This window comes from Amblyraja radiata, chromosome 5, assembly GCF_010909765.2.
Source record: "Amblyraja radiata isolate CabotCenter1 chromosome 5, sAmbRad1.1.pri, whole genome shotgun sequence".
NCBI lineage: Eukaryota > Metazoa > Chordata > Chondrichthyes > Rajiformes > Rajidae > Amblyraja > Amblyraja radiata.
Genome location: NC_045960.1, coordinates 93,016,191 through 93,033,799, shown reverse-complemented (window position 1 = coordinate 93,033,799; position 17,609 = coordinate 93,016,191). Strand labels below are relative to the sequence as shown.

The following is a 17,609-nucleotide window of genomic DNA, read 5'->3' as shown; positions in this document are numbered from 1 at the left end:
GACAAGAAGAGGCTTTACTGTCTTAGTCCAAGATATCGAATGATGTCTTAGATGCCAAATGATGTCTAGATTCAAGCAAAAGGAGTGTTGAAAAAAATTCATTCTAAGGGGAAAGAGTAGACTTCAATGATCTCTATAATTATGTGTACCCAATAAGAAGGAAATCCCATCATTTATGTGCAAGTTGAATGCTAACCGTATCCAACTATTGCCACAGAGAAAGCAGTATGAATTAATGGGATCTGATTTTTTTTCCCGAGCTTTTGATAACATGTAAGGCGTCAGACAAACAGGAGGAAAGAATGCATATTTAAGAATCATTACATCAAAGTGAAATGCAAAGTATAATCACAGTGGAAGAAATAATTTGTTTTAACAGAAATGGCAAAAAGTGCAAATGAAAAGTTACAAAATTGATTTTGCAGCATTTCCACAACCCCCCCCCCCCCCCCCCCCCCAAATACTATATTGATCAGCCACTAGGAAGGTCTCCGGGTACACCAGCCGCCTCTGTGATGTCAGCTGATCTCATTTGAATCAGAGACACTGCTAATCTCAACATTCTATGTTAGAAAAATGAGAACAGATCAATAAACCAAGCGATGCAACATCGGGCAAGGACAGGATTGGAGCGAACTAGAACTGGAGTTTCAGGAAAAAGCAAGATCAGTGTGACCTGAAATAACCTGTGTCTCAGGTGAGGACAGGATTGGAGGTTGAATACAACATTCTGTGTTTCAGCAAAGAATAGGATCAGGGTCTCATGGAATGACGGATATGGCTGGGTGACTGGCCAAAAAAAAATCTTTGCTTCTGTTGAACAGCCCCTGTTGTGATATTTCAAGCCAATAAGCATCAGTAGACCAACATCTTTTTTAAGAAAAGCATGTTAGGAATGTGGTACGAAACAGAACAGAACCACATTAGGATTTCCTTTATAAATTCAAATCAGCACGGTGCTGATTTATTGGATAAACATTACGCATTTTAGTGCAGTAAATTTGGGTGACAGAAATACATACAGTAGACTCAGAAATGGGTTACTCTGTTTACAGGAAGGGTAAATCAAAGCCTTATGAATGATAATTAGTATGTATTACAGTAGTCATGATATGAAAACTAGAATCATAAACTCCAATAACACACGTCTCATCTGTTACATGTCAAGTTCAATCTGCCACAGCCAATATTATAGATTCTAATTCTGTATGATTTAGATCATAAATAATGTCACTTGTCTTTCTCTCTTTAGTGCCAGTTTAAACAAATCTTCTATTCTGATATGTGGATGCCACTGGCAAGGTTAGGATTAATGGACCGTTACAACAACCATCTTCCATTATGAATCATTTCAGTTTTTATTGTTTAAATAATTTTGAAACCACTGCCATCTGGACAAGCAATGAAAATCAACACATTAAAATGGTACATCTAATGTAATGCATCACACAATCACTCAATGGGTGGGTGGGGTGAATGGGATATCTTCCAGACTTGGCAGTGGGTAGCAGAGTAGGATATATGTAATTTTTTGATTTGAAAAATCTGGAAACCGGCAATGAAATGATTTGCACACTCCAGCGAAAATGTTATTTGCAGGATAGAGTAGGAATGGGAAGCACTCACATCATCTCTTCCCCTCTATAATTCTGGGAAGGAATGTTTCCTGCCAAATCTTTTTCCATTAGCATGGTGCTCAATAACTCAGTCTGAGTAGGTTTTCTTTACCTTCACCAGGTCTGGTGTGGTGTGGCGGCGCCTAACGGCAGCGGCTCGACTGCAGTCCGTCTGTCGTTTTTTTATTTTTGACTCGTTAAATGCATGTTTTGATTCTAGTTTTTTTTAAAAAGCTGTGTATATGTGGGGGTGGGGGGTGAGGGAAACCGTTTAATCTCTTACCTGTTCAGGGACCCGACTTTTTCCCTGTCGGGTCTCCAATGTCGTTGGGCCTAACATCGTGGAGCCGGCGGCGGCCTCCGGCCGGAACCAATCTGAGGGCTCCAGTCGCGGAGCCTGCAGACCTGCCATCGCGGAGCTGGCTGACTTCGGAGCGGAGAGAGCTGTGGTGGCGCGTGGCTGCAACCCGGCTTCGGAGCTTCGGAGGCTCCGGCCGCAGGCCCGGTGGACGGTAACATCGGGAGTTCGCAGGTCCCGGGTGGGAGACCACTTTTCGGAGCTCCTGCAACGGCAACTTCTCCCGCTGGAATCGCAGGGTGAAATGACTTGGAGCGGGGCCTAACATGGCCCGGCGCGGCTTAACGGCCGCGGGACTTACCATCGCCCGCCGGGGGCTTTAACATCGGGAGCCCCAGTTCGCCTCGACGTTGCAGTTGGACTGCTGGACCGCGGGAGAAGAACAAGGGAAGAGATAAGACTTTTGCCTTCCATCACAGTGAGGAGATTCACTGTGATGGATGTTTGTGTAAAGTGTGTTAAGTGTGGGTCTTGTTTTTTTTTGTAATTGCTAAGACTGTAGAAATGCAATTTTGTTCAAACCAAGCTGTTTGAATGACAATAAAAGGCATTCTATTCTATATAAAACAAACTTTTCAAAGTCACAAATTGAATCCTCTGCGACTAACTCTGGTAAACCTCTTTGCAGTGGGTCAACACTTGGTAAATGCCTGCCTTTCCCAAATATCTAGCCCAGCAGGAGTGTATGTATACCTGTGTTCAAAAGGGAACTGCAGATGCTGGAATATCGAAGGTACACAAAATTGCTGGGGAAACTTAGCGGGTGCAGCAGCATCTATGGAGCGAAGGAAATAGGCGACGTTTCGGGCCGAAACCCTTCTTCAGACTGATGGGGGTGCCTCCCGGTGGCTCAGCACTTCAACTCCCCCTCCCATTCCCAATCCGACCTCTCTGTCCTGGGTCTCCTCCATTGCCAGAGTGAGCAACAGCGGAAATTGGAGGAACAGCACCTCATATTCCGTCTGGGGACCTTGCGTCCGTATGGCATTAACATTGAATTCTCCCAATTTTGCTAGCCCTTGCTGTCTCCTCCCCTTCCTTAACCCTCTAGCTGTCTCCTCCCACCCTCCCATCCGCCCGCCCTCGGGCTCCTCCTCCTCCTCCCCTTTTCCTTCTTTCTCCCCCCCCCACCCCCATCAGTCTGAAGAAGGGTTTCGGCCCGAAATGTCGCCTATTTCCTTCGCTCCATAGATGCTGCTGCACCCGCTGAGTTTCCCCAGCAATTTTGTGTACCTTCGTGTATATATACCTGTTGTGTTCAAGAAGGAACTGCAGATGCTGGAAAATCGAAGGTACACAAAAAAGCTGGAGAAACTCAGCGGGTGCAGCAGCATCTATGGAGCGAATGAAATAGGCAATGTTTCGGGCCGAAACCCTTCTTCAGACTGATAGGGGGTGGCGGGGAGAAGCAAGGAAAAAGGAGGAGGAGGAGCCCGAGGGCTGGGGGATGGGAGGAGACAGCCTGAGGGCTAAGGAAGGGGAGGAGACAGCAGGGGCTAACAAAATTGGGATAATTCAATGTTCAAGCCCGCAAGCTGCAGACTCCTCAAGCGGAATATAAGGTGCTGTTCCTCCAATTTCCGGTGTTGCTCGCTCTGGCCATGGAGGAGACCCAGGACAGAGAGGTCGGATTCGGAGTGGGAGGGGGAGTTGAAGTGCTGAGCCACCGGGAGGTCAGGTAGGTTCTTGCGGACCGAGCGAAGGTGTTCGGCGAAACGATCGCCCAACCTCCGCTTGGTCTCACCGATGTAGATCAGCTGACATCTAGAGCAGCGGATGCAGAAGATGAGGTTGGAGGAGATACAGGTGAACCTCTGTCGCACCTGGAACGACTGCTTGGGTCCTTGAATGGAGTCGAGGGGGGAGGTAAAGGGACAGGTGTTGCATTTCTTGCGGTTGCATATATACCTATCCAGTGGATACTCCACCTCATAAAACCACATCCGCCAATATATTTGCCATTAGCTCCAAAGTCTTCCAAAGATCCCTCTTGTCTCTCTTTTTAGAATGTTGCTCCTTGAAGATAACATCTCCAACAGCTCACAGCGAGTTAGAAAGGTTGGTTAACATCGAGTCACAGATTAACTATAATTTTCTTCAGACAAAACACTGGCAGTCTGTCAGTAACTCCATTTTCCATCAACTCCATCCATGTCATCTTATTCCATCCCCAGTGAACTAAGCTAGAACTTAAAATAAACTCATAGGCCAATTTACATCCATGAAATCAGTTAAAATTACCCACAAAAGGCAAAAAATATGGAGCTACAAGAGGCTGCAGGTGCTGGAATCTTGAGCAAATATAAAATGCAAGAGGAACATGTTGGGTCAGGCAGACAGCATCCTGGGAAGAAATGGACAGGCGACGTCAGACTGAAGAAGTATCCTGTCCTGAAACGTGGCCTGTCCATTCCCTCTCTAGATGCCAGACTCGCCGTTTTCCTCCTGCACTCTGTGTTCTGCTCAAGACTCACATATCCTTGTCGCATTTTGACTTGAATGTGCTAACGCTCTCAAGGCCAGCTCTTAGTTTCATCAATCAGGTTATCTAAATGTGTCCTACCTCCCACTGCTCTCACCGATCATAGAAGAAATCCCATTAATTCATCATTGGTGACCTAAATTGATTTCCAGTTCTCCCATCACCTCAAAAGTTAATTTGATCACTGAGAGTAATTTCTGTCCGCATTAATAAGGTTCTTTTCCCTCTTCCCACAACCCACAATGACATCACAATGGGATCTAATTTATCCATCCCACCATTACATCACAATGGGATCTCATTTACATTAAAAAACTTGCTGTTCCCGATAAAAGCACGCTGGACAGACACGGACACAGACTGGGCCCGTAGCGTGGCTCCGGGCCCTGGGCTGGGGTTCGAGCAGGTGCGTAGCACAGGGGCTGCTGCTCCGGAGCGAGAGGAGCCGGATTAGGCCGCAGTCTCGGCTTCTCCCTCCCGCGACTCCAGACCGCTCGGCCCATCCGCCCCCCCCCCCCCGACAGCGGCGACATGGTGGAGAAAACGGGGCCGGCAGTGGTTTACATTGAAATCCTGGGGAGGTGAGGAGGGAGTTGGGGGGATTGAGGGAGAGGAGGGGTTAGGGATGGGAAAGTGGGGGAGGTGAGGAGCGAGAGTGGGGGGGGGGTGGGATAGGGAAGAGATGTGGAGCGGGGGAGGATGGGGATAGCGGAAGAGGAGGGGGTAGGGGAGAGATATGGGTTATGGAGGGAGTGAGTGACTGAGGGTAGGGGAAAGAGAGGGAGTGGGGGAGGGGAGGAAGAGAAGGGAAAGAAGAGGGAGGGTAAAGAGGGATGAGAGGGAATGGAGGAGGATAGGGGTAGGAAGAGGGATGGCGAGGTAATGGAGGAGGGGAGGGGGAAGAGAGGGGGGGAGGGAGCAGAGGAGGGTTGGTGGAGGGTGGGGATTGGGAGGATAATGGAAGAGGGGAATAGGGGACTGAAGAGGGAGAGTGCGATGCTCTCATATTGATAGAAACATAGAAAATAGGTGCAGGAGGAGGCCATTCAGCCTTTCGAGCCAGCACCGCCATTCATTGTGATCATGGCTGATCGTCCCCTATCAATAACCCGTGCCTGCCTTCTCCCCATATCCCTTGACTCCGCTAGCCCCTAGAGCTCTATATAACTCTCTCTTAAATCCATCCAGTGATTTGGCCTCCACTGCTCTCTGTGGCACGGAATTCCATAAATTCACAACTCTCTGGGTGAAAAGTTTTTTCTCACCTCAGTCTTAAATGACCGCCTCTTTATTCTAATACTGTGGCCCCTGGTTCTGGACTCGCCCAACATTGGGAACATTTTTCCTGCATCTAGCTTGTCATATTTTTTACAAGTTATTGTAAAAACTTTAAATTTTAAAAACGTCAGCGCCTACGCAGTTGGGAGATATAGGCGAGTTGTGGAATATTGCGTTCGATGACCAACCGTCCTGTGTGACAGGGACCCAATTGGTCCCACTTGGTATCTATCTATCTGTCTGTCTGTCTGTCTGTCTGTCTGTCTGTCTGTCTGTCTGTCTGTCTGTCTATCTATCTATCTATCTATCTATCTATGTATCTATGTATCTATGTATCTATGTATCTATCTATCACTAAAACTCTCATCTTGTTTGTTTCTGTGCGCGCGCGTGTGTGTGTGTGTGTGTGTGTGTGTGTGTGTGTGTGTGTGTGTGTGTGTGTGTGTGTGTGTGTGTGTGTGTGTGTGTGTGTGTGTGTGTGTGTGTCATTGTGATCACGGAACTAAGCCAAAACGGTACACGATAGCGCTAAAATGTTTGCACCACCTTACTCATAATTGTCCGGTGGTGGTTTGTGTCATGTTTCGTTCAGATTGATGTTATATTTTACAAGTTTTTTTACATTTTTAGATTTACAAAACCCTAATTTGAGAAAAATGTCTTCCCTGTGCTTACAGCTATGTCATCACAATGGGATTGTAGCCCTGCTCACAACATTGTTGCTATCCATGAACCCTGCTAGCCCTATCAAGGGCAAATGCATTTTTTCGAAAGTCACCATACACCGAGTTCTGCGAGCTAGCAAGTGCAATTGGATTTTTTTTTAAAGTTTAAAAATGAGGGAGGGTGACTAAGGCGAAATGAGCACCCTCTGCACAGTTGGGAGCTATGGGTGAGTGGTGGAATATTGTGTTGGGGGAACGGGTTGAGTTGGGGAAACAGATGAGTGGTGGAATATTGCGTTGGGGGACCACGCCTCCCATGGGGGCTATGGGTGAGTGGTGGAATATTGCGTTGGGGGACCACGCCTCCCATGGGGGCTATGGGTGAGTGGTGGAATATTGCGTTGGGTGGAATATTGCTTTGGGGAACGGATTGCGTTGGGGGACCAGGCCTCCCTTGGGGGCGATGGGCGAGTGGTCGAATATTGGGTTGGGGGAACAAGTTGCATTGAGGGACAAGGCCTCCCGTGTGACAAGCACCCAACGGGTTCTGCTTGATCTAGTATAAATCTATATTACTAAAAGTCTGATCTTGACCACTTCCTGTTGTTCTGTATATTGATTTTAGAAAAAAACGCTGCCACTTACGGCTGTGATTTTTGGCCATCTTATTCAGAGTCCCCCTCCTCTGTGCACGACAAGAGGATTTTTCCCATCGAAGAAAAATAAAAGTTATTAGTGTTTAAATTTTTTTGAGATTCTCTCTCCTGAAGGCCACGCCCTTTCCGGAGGGTCTATAAAACCCAGAAGTGTTGAGTGCCTCAGTCAATCTCTGCAAGATGGGGGAGCGAGAGGGTCACGTCTCACAGTCTGAGCTGTGAATAACACTGAACACATGTCCACTAAACTGTGAGTGGTTTTACTGACCTGTCAGTGCCCTTAATATGGTTTGAAATAATAGTTTAGAAATACTAAAGCTGTGTTGCCTTGGATTTGGAAATGCTAAAACTGTGTTGCCTAATTAAAGTTGCCTTGCCTCATTAAAGTTGCCTTGCCTAATTAAAGGGAGTGGGGGAGGGGAGGAGGAGAGGAGAAAGAAGAGGATTGGTGAAGAGGAGGGGGAGGGAGTGCTGAGGGATGAGGGGAAATGAGCCGCGCCTGCGCAGTTGGGGGCTATGGATGAGTGGTGGAATATTGCGTTGGGGGAACGGGTTGCGCTGGGGGAACGGGTGAATGGTGGAATATTGCGTTGGGGGAATGAGACCTAACTGGTCCCACTTGGTCTAGTATATATATTACTAAAACTCTCATCTTGTTTGTTTCTATGTCTGTCTGTCTGACTGTGATGCCCTGAAATTACACCAAAACGATACACAATAGCGCTACAATTTTGGACTATCTTACTCACCATTGTCCTGTGGTGTGTTGTATCAAGTTTCGTTCAGATTGATAGTATATTTTACAAGTTATTCACATCTTAAACTTTACAAAACCCCAGTTTGACAAAAATTTCTTCCATCTGCACTGGCAGTCAGCAGCGTATGACGTCACAATGTGATCTCGTTTACATAAACTGCCCGTAAGCAGTATTGCACCCCACAATTACATTACAATGGGATCTCATTTACATTAAAAAACTCCCATTTAAAAAAAAAACAGCTGCGTTCCACCATTACATCACAATGGGATCTCATTTACATTAAATGAATATTGCGTTCGGGGACCAGCCCTCCCGTGTGACATGGACCCAACGGGTCCCACTTGGTCTAGTAATCAATAAAATTCACTCAATAGATCAGTACAGATATTACAAACTGCTATTATAGGTACTGGGATTTATTTCCATCAATCATTAAAATAATGTATAAGCAATATATAAGAATGGGAGTTCATACCTTGAGTGGTCCCTTGATGTGATCATCCTGTACTTCCACAGTCGATGAATCATGTTTGAAAGTTACCTATAAGAATAAAATTATCAAACAATAGTAAGGACAAGTGCAAAAATCTGTCAACACTGACAAGTGTGTTAACCTTTATATATACACCTCTTCTGGTAAATAAACAGACTTTTGTGCAATCAATTCAAACTTCTCCTTGATTATGTTCTGTATCATTTACAAGAAATAGAAGTCATAATGTAGTAGTTCTACATTTTATCCTTGACCGCAGGTTTCTTAAAAAAAAAACAATTTCAAAGAATATTTTATAACAATTTTGAAGAAGAAATCATGACAATTAAACGGCAGTGGCTTAAGTTATTTAGTTCGGTCAATTTAAATGTAATCATGTTGAGGAATTTTGGAGGAATGCACAGATGCACTGGAATATCACCAACTCATATTTGTTTACTTGATCACACCATGCTGTCCCTGTTTTCAACAATGATTTCTTCAACGTTGTGAAGATAAAATTGTGCATCTCCCAAACACCGCAAAAGCATTTTTACTAAATAGTTCAGAGATCAAAGCAGCTCACTGCCACCGTCATTGGTGCAACTAGCAATGGGCAATGTGAAGACACAAAATGATGGAGTAACAGCGTGTCAGTCAGCATCTCAAGAGAACATGGACAGGTGACATTTTAGGTTGGGTCCCTACTGTTTGTAGTGGGGGGGGGGGGGGGGGGGGGTTGAAAGCTGGAAGTAGAGGTGAGGGTGATACAGGCATGCGATACAGATGGGGGGGGGGGGGGGGGGGGGGGTGATTGGCAGGTGGGTGGACAAAGACCAGATGAGAAGAAGACATAAGGCTCTGAGACAAGGAGAGAAGATGCACAAAAAGTGTTTCCACCACTTCCTCCCCTCTCTTCTCACCTACCACAATCAGTCTGAAATAGGGCCCAGTCCCAAAATCTATCCATGTTCTCCAGACATGCTGCCTGACCCACTGAGTTACTCCAGCACATTATGTCTCTCTTTATAAACCAGTATCTGCAGTTCCTGTGTCTACAATGTGCACTGTGCCTGATTTCTAAGGAATACTATTTTAACATACTCTTGTTTCTCACAATGCATATTGAGGGAATCGTGTAGCTTCCATATTGTTTTGATATTAAATCATTTTAGAAGATCAAAGGTTGGAAAGAGACACAGACATGGACCAACAAGCAGGAATGAGCCATTGATTATTTATCCCTTCCCTATCCTTAAGGGCCTCTGCTGCCTTCGTACACAGCACAATTTTTTAAAGCATTTTGGGTGATAAACATGTAGTTGAGAGTGAAAATGTGTTTGATTGGAGTCCAACAACAAATGGTCTGAAGGTTTCAGCATGTACGGCTGAAGTTGTACAGCTTTTCCATGTGGAACTCCCAAACTAATTTAGCCGAACACGTGCACTCGGTCTGTCAAGGCCTAATGGTTTTCCTAGTTGCTAAACATTTCCCTTCCCATACTGAACTTTCTGCCATGAGCCTCTTCCATTGCCAGAGTGAGGCCCAAAGCAAAAAGGAACAGCACCTCATATTCTGCTTGGGTAACTTACAACCCAACAGTATGAATACCGAATTCTTCATTTTTTGGTAACCTCCAACAACCCCCCCCAACCCCACCCCCACCCCATGCCCCACCTAAACTCCCACCTATTTCTCCCGTCCCAACTTCCTCCTACATTCCTTCTTCTGGCTGCACAATTTGCAATCGTTTCGTCTCAAACCTTTTTTTCATCTCTGGCCTTTGTCCAATCATCTGCCTATCAAAACCTACTCCCCTGTGTTGACCTGTTACCTGCCATGCTTTATCTTGCCCATCCTCTCTCCTAGCTTTCTCCCCTCCCCCCTACATCTGACCTCTTATTCCTATACAGGCTATGCTTTCACAAGGTTCCCTTTTCTGTACTTGTTTTGGTTGCAGCGGTTCAATGGTTAAGTTACATGCCAGGATTTTTGAAAGTCCACCATGATAGTTGAAGAATTTAAATTCAAGTAATCAGTTCTTTTACATTTGACTTAAGGGACAAAAAACAACATGCTGCTTTAAGTTTAAGCCTCCAACTAGTCCAATGCCTTGTCAGTGATCAACTCCCAAGATATTGCATCGCAGCTTCGGTCACAGGCTGTGTGTTATTATGTCCCCTGTGATTTGAGTAAATCAATACAAATATGGAATTAAAACAACTAGTAGACATGGTTTATATCATTATAAGCGACTGATCAGCTACTGGAAGACCAAACATCAGAGTTTACATATCCCTAAACAGCCGTCAAGCTCTGTTGTTCTGTTGGACAATGCTTTCAAAACAAGGCAGCCTAGCCAATAAAGATATCACTTTGTTCCAGGGGGTATGGGCAAAGTTGGCGTTAAGGCAAAGATAAACCACCTCACTGAATGGTGGAAAGAAACAGGCTAAATGGCTTATTCCAGCTCATGTCTTCACGGTACAGCAATCAACAGGATGAACCATGCCTTTTTTATCCTCTCCCTGACCTGGGGTTTCAGAAAATTATAGAACCTTAGTTACAAGGATGAAATATGCTGACACTTCATAGGCTAAAAGATGAGGCTCTCGGCTTCTATTTATATGGCTCCCTCAATGTTAAAATCTTCCCTTTAATATTATTATTTTAAGAAGCACACAATGACATGCATTAGCAAGAGGATTGTATTCTGTGGAAGGTAGACAAAAATGCTGGAGAAACTCAGCGGGTGTGGCAGCATCTATGGAGCAAAGGAATAGGCGACGTTTCGGGTCGAGACCCTTCTTCAGACTGCTGTGGGGGGGGGGGAAGAAAGGAAGAAGCGGAGACAGTAGGCTGTGGGAGAGCTGAGAAGGGAAGGGGAAAAAGGGAGAAAGCAAGGACTACCTGAAATTGGAGGTCAATGTTCATACCGCTGGTACTACCCAAGAGAAATAGGAGGTGCTGCTCCTCCAATTTGCGATGGGACTCACCCTGGCCATGGATGAGGCCCAGGACAGAAAGGTCGAATTCGGAATGGGAGGGGGAGTTGAAGTGCTGAGCCACCTGGAGATCAGGTTGGTTATTGCAAACTGAGCGGAGGTGTTGGGCGTGCGAAGCGATCACCAAGCCTGCGTTTGGTCTCACCGATGTAGAGCAGTTGACACCTGGAACAGCGGATGCAATAGGTGAGGTTGGAGGAGGTGCAGGTGAACCTCTGCCTCACCTGGAAAGACTGCTTGGGTCCTTTGATGGAGTCGAGGGGGGGAGGTAAAGCGACAAGTGCAGCATTTCCTATGGGTTGCAAGGGAAAGTACCAGGGGAGGGGGTGGTTTGGGTGGGAAGGGATGAATTGACATGGGATTCTGTGGAGTATTTTATAGGCACACATTATTTTGTTTCCACCTCTCATCTCCCACCTTCACCACAAGGCCCACTCACAAAAGTGTATTCAATCAGCTCCATGGCTTTCTCAGGGCTCGAAATTAACGGTTGCCCGGGTGCCAATGGCAACCTACAGTCCCGTCGGGCAACCTGAAAGCCATGCCATTTTGCCCGGCTTAGCAAGCACCCTGTGACACCTATCATTTAATTCTCAGCGGGTCCCCTCTCTATCTCTCTCTCTGTCACTCTCCGTCTCCGCCCGCCATTCTTGTCCGGGTCGCGGCTCTCGGGTCTTTTATCTCCTATTCTGTATCTCCTGTTCTGTATTATGTTTACATATTCTGTTGTGCTGCAGCAAGCAAGAATTTAATTGTCCTATCTGGGACACATGACAATAAAACTCTTGACTCTTGACTTGGACTTAAGCAAAAAAGGGTTCTTGGGGAAAAAAGAGGTACCTTAAATTTAGTTGCGTCTGGTTGAGTACCTTTGGTAGGGTGAAGACTATTCCATGCTTTAATTGTGCAGTGGAACTCCATGGAGCAGCCAGGATCTCTGGATAGAAGAAATTGGGTGACGTTTCGGGTAGAGACACTTCTTTATTTCCTCTGGTTTTAGTGTTTTTAGTTTAATTTAAAGATACAGCGTGGAAACAGGCCCTTCGGCCCACCGAGTCCACGCCGACCACCGATCACCCATACACTAGTTCTATCCCACACATTAGTGACGTAAGTCAAGAGTCAAGAGTGTTTTATTCTCTCACGTCCGAGTTAGAACATTGAAATCCTTACTTGCAGCAGCACAACAGAATATGTAAACATAGTACTCTGTAAACAATGTTATAAACGAGAAAACAAAACTCCATAAAGACAGCACCCATATTCAGGATCAATTCCAGGTCTCTGGCACTTTTAGGCAGCAACTTTATGGCCAATGTACTGCCCCATAGTCTTGAACTGAATTAAAACATACAGTAGCTGTAAAGGAGGACATAGCGTCACTTAGAGATTTAAGACTGAAAATGGATAGTTTCTTTTTTTTTTTAGTAACCAATGTTATCAATGTATAATTTTTTGTGTGTTGGAAAATAAAATATAGTGGCACAGCTGGTGGACATCCTTCCTCACATGCCAGAGGTCTGTGTTTGATCCTGTTCTCGGTCACTGTCTCTGTTGAATTTGCACATTCTCCCTGCAAACCCCTAATGTGTAGGGAGTGGGTGAGGAAAGTGGGATAACAGAACTGGTGTGATTGGGTAGACAAAAATGCCGGAGAAACTCAGCAGGTGAGGCAGCATCTATGGGGCGAAGGAAATAACTGAAGTTTCGGGTCGAGACCCTTCTTCAGACTGATGTGAGGGTGCGGGGGGTCCGGAAGAAGAAAGAAAGGAAGAGGCGGAGACAGTGGGCTGAGGGAGACCTGGGAAGCGGAGGAGAAAGCAGGGACTACCTGAAATTGGAGGTCAATGTTCATACCGCTGGGGTGTAAACTGCCCAAGCAAAATATGAGGTGCTGCTCCTCCAATTTACGATGGTCTCACTCTGGCCATGGAGGAGGCCCAGGACAGAAAGGTCGGATTCGGAATGGGACGGGGAGTTGAAGTGCTGAGCCACCGGGAGATCAGGTTGGTTATTGCAAACTGAGTGGAGGTGTTGAGCGAAGCGATCGCCAAGCCTGCGCTTGGTCTCACCGAGGTTGATCATAGGCTGAATAATCCAACCAGATTTTTGTTTGGAAGTGGAAAGAGATAATAGAAATTGCATTCATTGCAACGTGTAAAAAGAGATGAGATACTGTATTGTAATTTTGCTGCATGTCATTGTGGTATATACCATGTCTTGATTGGTGAATATGTTTAGTTTGTGACTTTATTTGAAGCAGAAATAATATGTGAATGCTTCATTGACCATAATTCCGACTGGTAACTACGCACTTCTTCCGAGTACATTTTCGCACACGTCATGCAAGCCGTCTTAAATGACCATCTAAACTGTCATTTGGCAACCAAAAAAGCTGCCGAGGTTGCCCGGCTGGCAACAGGGAAAAAAAGGTAAGTGAGAGCCCTGCTTTCTACATTTCCTAATACCACCACTGCTACTGCTGTATGGACGTCTGGAAATTCAGCAAAGCTGCAAAGCATCAGGTAGAAAGAACAAGGACAGGACCATTTCCAACTATCCTACATAATAATCCTGCAGCATTATAGTCTGTTCATAGCCTTGGCCTATGAACAGACCATAATATTCAAACTGCAGTGACACACCAAAGTTCCAATTGTGTGACTCAATAGTTGGAGCTATGCCATTCACTCCTGCTAGCCGCAACATATAGAACCAGGAAATGCAAAGGCATTAACAAAAGCGCAGACTCTTCTTGAGAAGACCACGTTTCAAGGTCATAACAAGGCCTGCAATTTCACTTGACCCCATGATGCAATCTGCTCAACCACAAAGAGTGGATTGCAAGAAAGGCTGGAAAATTTGTTGTGGTCATACATATTTCAATAAAGCAATAGATGCACACAATAAGCACACAGACAGGTCTTCAATACACGAGTGCATACATGGCTGAAGGACAATCAGAGTCAGAGCAAAAGAAAATGTAGTTGCTAAATTTGATTTATCAAGGTCTATCATAAATAGAACTCTGGGTAACAGCAGGGCTCGAAATTAGCGGTTACCCGGGTGCCAATGACCACCTAAAGTGCCGCCGGGCAACCTAAATGCCGAGTCATTTTGCCCGGCTTGGCACTGCAAATGCTGGTTTATACCAAAGACAAACACAAAAAACTGGAGTAACTCAGCGGGTCAGGCAGCATCTCTGGAGAAAAGGAACGTGACGTTTCGTGTCGACGGCGGCAATAGCTGTAGTGCGGGTCAAAGATACTAGGTGCGAGGTGACGGAGAATCAGAGCGAATGACGGGCCCCGCACAGCAGCAGCGACAGTGGCTCCTCCTGCCCGTCCTGACAGCGGTCGCTGCTTGCCACTCTGCCAGCTATGCTTTCAAAACAAACCCTCTCGCACGCCGAGGCCGGGAACAGGGAGCGAGCGAGCGGGAGGCCCCCTTCCGCCGTCTGAAGCGTCTGCACCGCTCGGCCGCTTGAGGAGATCCCAACTGCCTCCTCCTTTGGCGGTGGACAGGGACGGCCTAGGCAGCGGGGCAATGATGCCGGTGTTGTCTGAGGAGCGCTGACCTTCCTTCCTCCCCACCTCCTCAATCTCCCTCTCTCCCTCTCTCTGGTCTCAAAACCGCCGACAAGGGCGCGAACCTTGTGTGTTTGGGCTTCACTGTCGGGATCGGGGTTGTCAATAGGCCGGGGACGAGTGAGTATGAGTATTTGAACCACCGCCTTCAGGACAGAGCCAAGGCAATGGTCCGTAGGTACGACGTGTTCGTGAGCGCCTGTAACTAGGGGCCAGTGTTCCGGGCGGCGCCCTCAAAGGGGCGTGATCTAGGTGAACACATGATTTAATGCCTGCCACCCGGGGCAGGATCTATGTGAACACGTGGTAGATGTGCCCCGCCATCCGCTCACAGACATGCGTCCCAGCCCCTATGCAGAACAAGGTTGCCGACCCCTGGTCTAAAGCCTCCACTCTCATCGTTCCCCAGCCCCTCGCGGCCCGATTTTATCTTCTCCCCAAAATCCCAAACAGAACCAAAGATCTTATAGCGGAGCAAGATGGCCTACTCCTACGCAAAACACGTAGTACGGTCATGGGCAGATTCATGGGCGAGTATAGGACCCATTTTATTTAGTCTGTTCAATCTCTCACTATAGTTAGATCATTGAGCTCAGATAGTCGAGGCCTCATGACAACATTCTCTTAAAAATCTTCTCCTCAAGAGCATTTTCTTTCTACCTCCGTGTTATTTAATGCAGAATATGAACATATTGACTCTGTTTTGTACTGAGAATTTTATTAAGTCTGCCCGAACTTTCACGAGAGTTCAGATCATAGAGCTGGGTGCTCCCCTTTGTCTCAGGTGCAGTCGAGGCCTCAGGCCAACATCCTTGTACTGAGAATTTTATTAAGTCTGCCCGAACTCTCACTATAGTTCAGATCTTAGAGCCGAGTGCTCCCCGTTGTCTCAGGTACAGTCGAGGCCTCAATAGACAATAGGTGTAGGAGTAGGCCATTCGGCCCTTCGAGCCAGCACCGTGGTCATGGCTAATCATCCACAATCAGTACCCCGTTCCTGCCTTCTCCCCATATCCCCTAACTCCGCTATTTTTAAGAACCCTATCTAGCTCTCTCTTGACGGCATCCAGAGAACCTGCCTCCACTGCCCTTTGAGGCAGAGAATTCCACATTCGTCAAATAACTGCCATCTTATGTACATTGTGTGAAATTGTGATTTGTTAGCTGCGCAAAACAATGCAAATGGCGATTTATTTATTATTGTATCTACGTTGGACGTTTGCCCTTTGGTGTAAGCAGGGGTGGGGCTATCATTGTGTTACATACGTTGAATTGTACATCACTTTCACTGGTTAGCTGATATGCTGATCACTGCAACCCTGTCTATCTCGCGCACAGAATAATGTGAATTACGTAAATCTTATTATGCATGTCAGAAATAAAGTGTTAACCATGTGAATGGATTTCTATTATGAATTATTTAAAATTGAGTGGGTTGGTGCAATATTGGTGCCATATGCTGCTAATGTGTCGTTATCAGATATTCAGTTTTAAAAAGAGAAATAAATCACAATAAAAGCGAAAAGATGTTCCTTCCACAGCGTGCGGGGAGTCTAGCCTGGATCAGCACGGCCGAGACACCAAAGTGAAGTTGCGGGGAGGTTTACAATGTTTTTTATTTAATGTTGTCCCTTGTCTAGTCTGAAATAAAGTTCATCATTGGATATAAAAATCAGAAGAAATGTAAATGTGTGTGTTATATTATTATATACATCTATATCACATTCATGTATGTGTGTTCTTTCCAGCACAATCTAATCAGTTGTATGCTCGCTGAATAAAACCATCCTTAAGTTATACATCATTTGTAAATCTTGCTTAAACAAATTTAATTTTGTGAAATACTTAATTTAGATAACCCCACCATTTACAGATCTCATTCCACTCTCTGGCTATTGGGAAGACCAGGCCCATTTTATTGTTGAGAAACAACTCCATAGACACAAAAACATTATGTAACATTCCAGGGCTAGAGCAACTGGAATCTTCATATTGCTATTATTTTCCCAAATACTGCAGTTGTGAACAGTGTGATTAGATGAATGAATTACAGAGTGCAAAACAAACTCAAACACAGTATATGAGCCATTTAAAAAGAAATTATTTAAAAAACATTAAAAAAGAAAATTACCAGTCAAATGTTATAAACATTTCATTCTTTAAAAAGAACTAACAGAGTTATGAATCTAACCCTATATCACACACACAAACTGTTCCCCCGCAACGTTGATTATGCTGCGAGTCGGGTCGGGTAGGGTAGGTTCCGGTTACTACAAAATCAACTCAAACACAGCTTATGAGTCATTTAAAAAGAAACGATTTAAAAAACATTAAAAAAGAAAATTACCAGAGTCAAATTTTATTCTTTAACAAGAATTAACAGAATTATGAACGAACAGAATTATGAATCTAACCCTATATTACACACAAACTGTTCCCCCGCAACGTTGATTACTGTTAATATGTAAAAGAATATGTGTGTGTTTATGATTGTGTTTATAGTTTGTTTGGTTGCTTGTTTGTTTGTCTTTTTGCACAAAGTCCGCGAGCATTGCCACTTTTCATTTCACTGCACATCTCGTATGTGTATGTGATGAATAAACTTGACTTGACTTGACTTGACTGCGAGTCGGGTCGGGTAGGTTCCGGTTACTGGAATGGACGAAAAAAATGCCCACGATCCGCTCCGTAGCGTACTACACGTCAGCCCATTGCATTTCGCAGGAGT

The 17,609-nt window shown here is 45.4% G+C and overlaps 1 protein-coding gene across 3 annotated transcripts in view; it reads right to left on the bottom strand.

The window, feature by feature from the left end:
- Window positions 1-17,609, bottom strand: part of arid4b (AT-rich interaction domain 4B) — a 140,937-nt gene that overhangs the window by 87,272 nt on the left and 36,056 nt on the right. For all 3 annotated transcript variants that reach the window (XM_033021779.1, XM_033021780.1, XM_033021782.1), the window contains exon 4: window positions 8,292-8,357. In XM_033021779.1, the coding sequence (XP_032877670.1) occupies window positions 8,292-8,357 (66 nt within the window). The remainder of the gene's footprint in view (window positions 1-8,291; window positions 8,358-17,609) is intronic.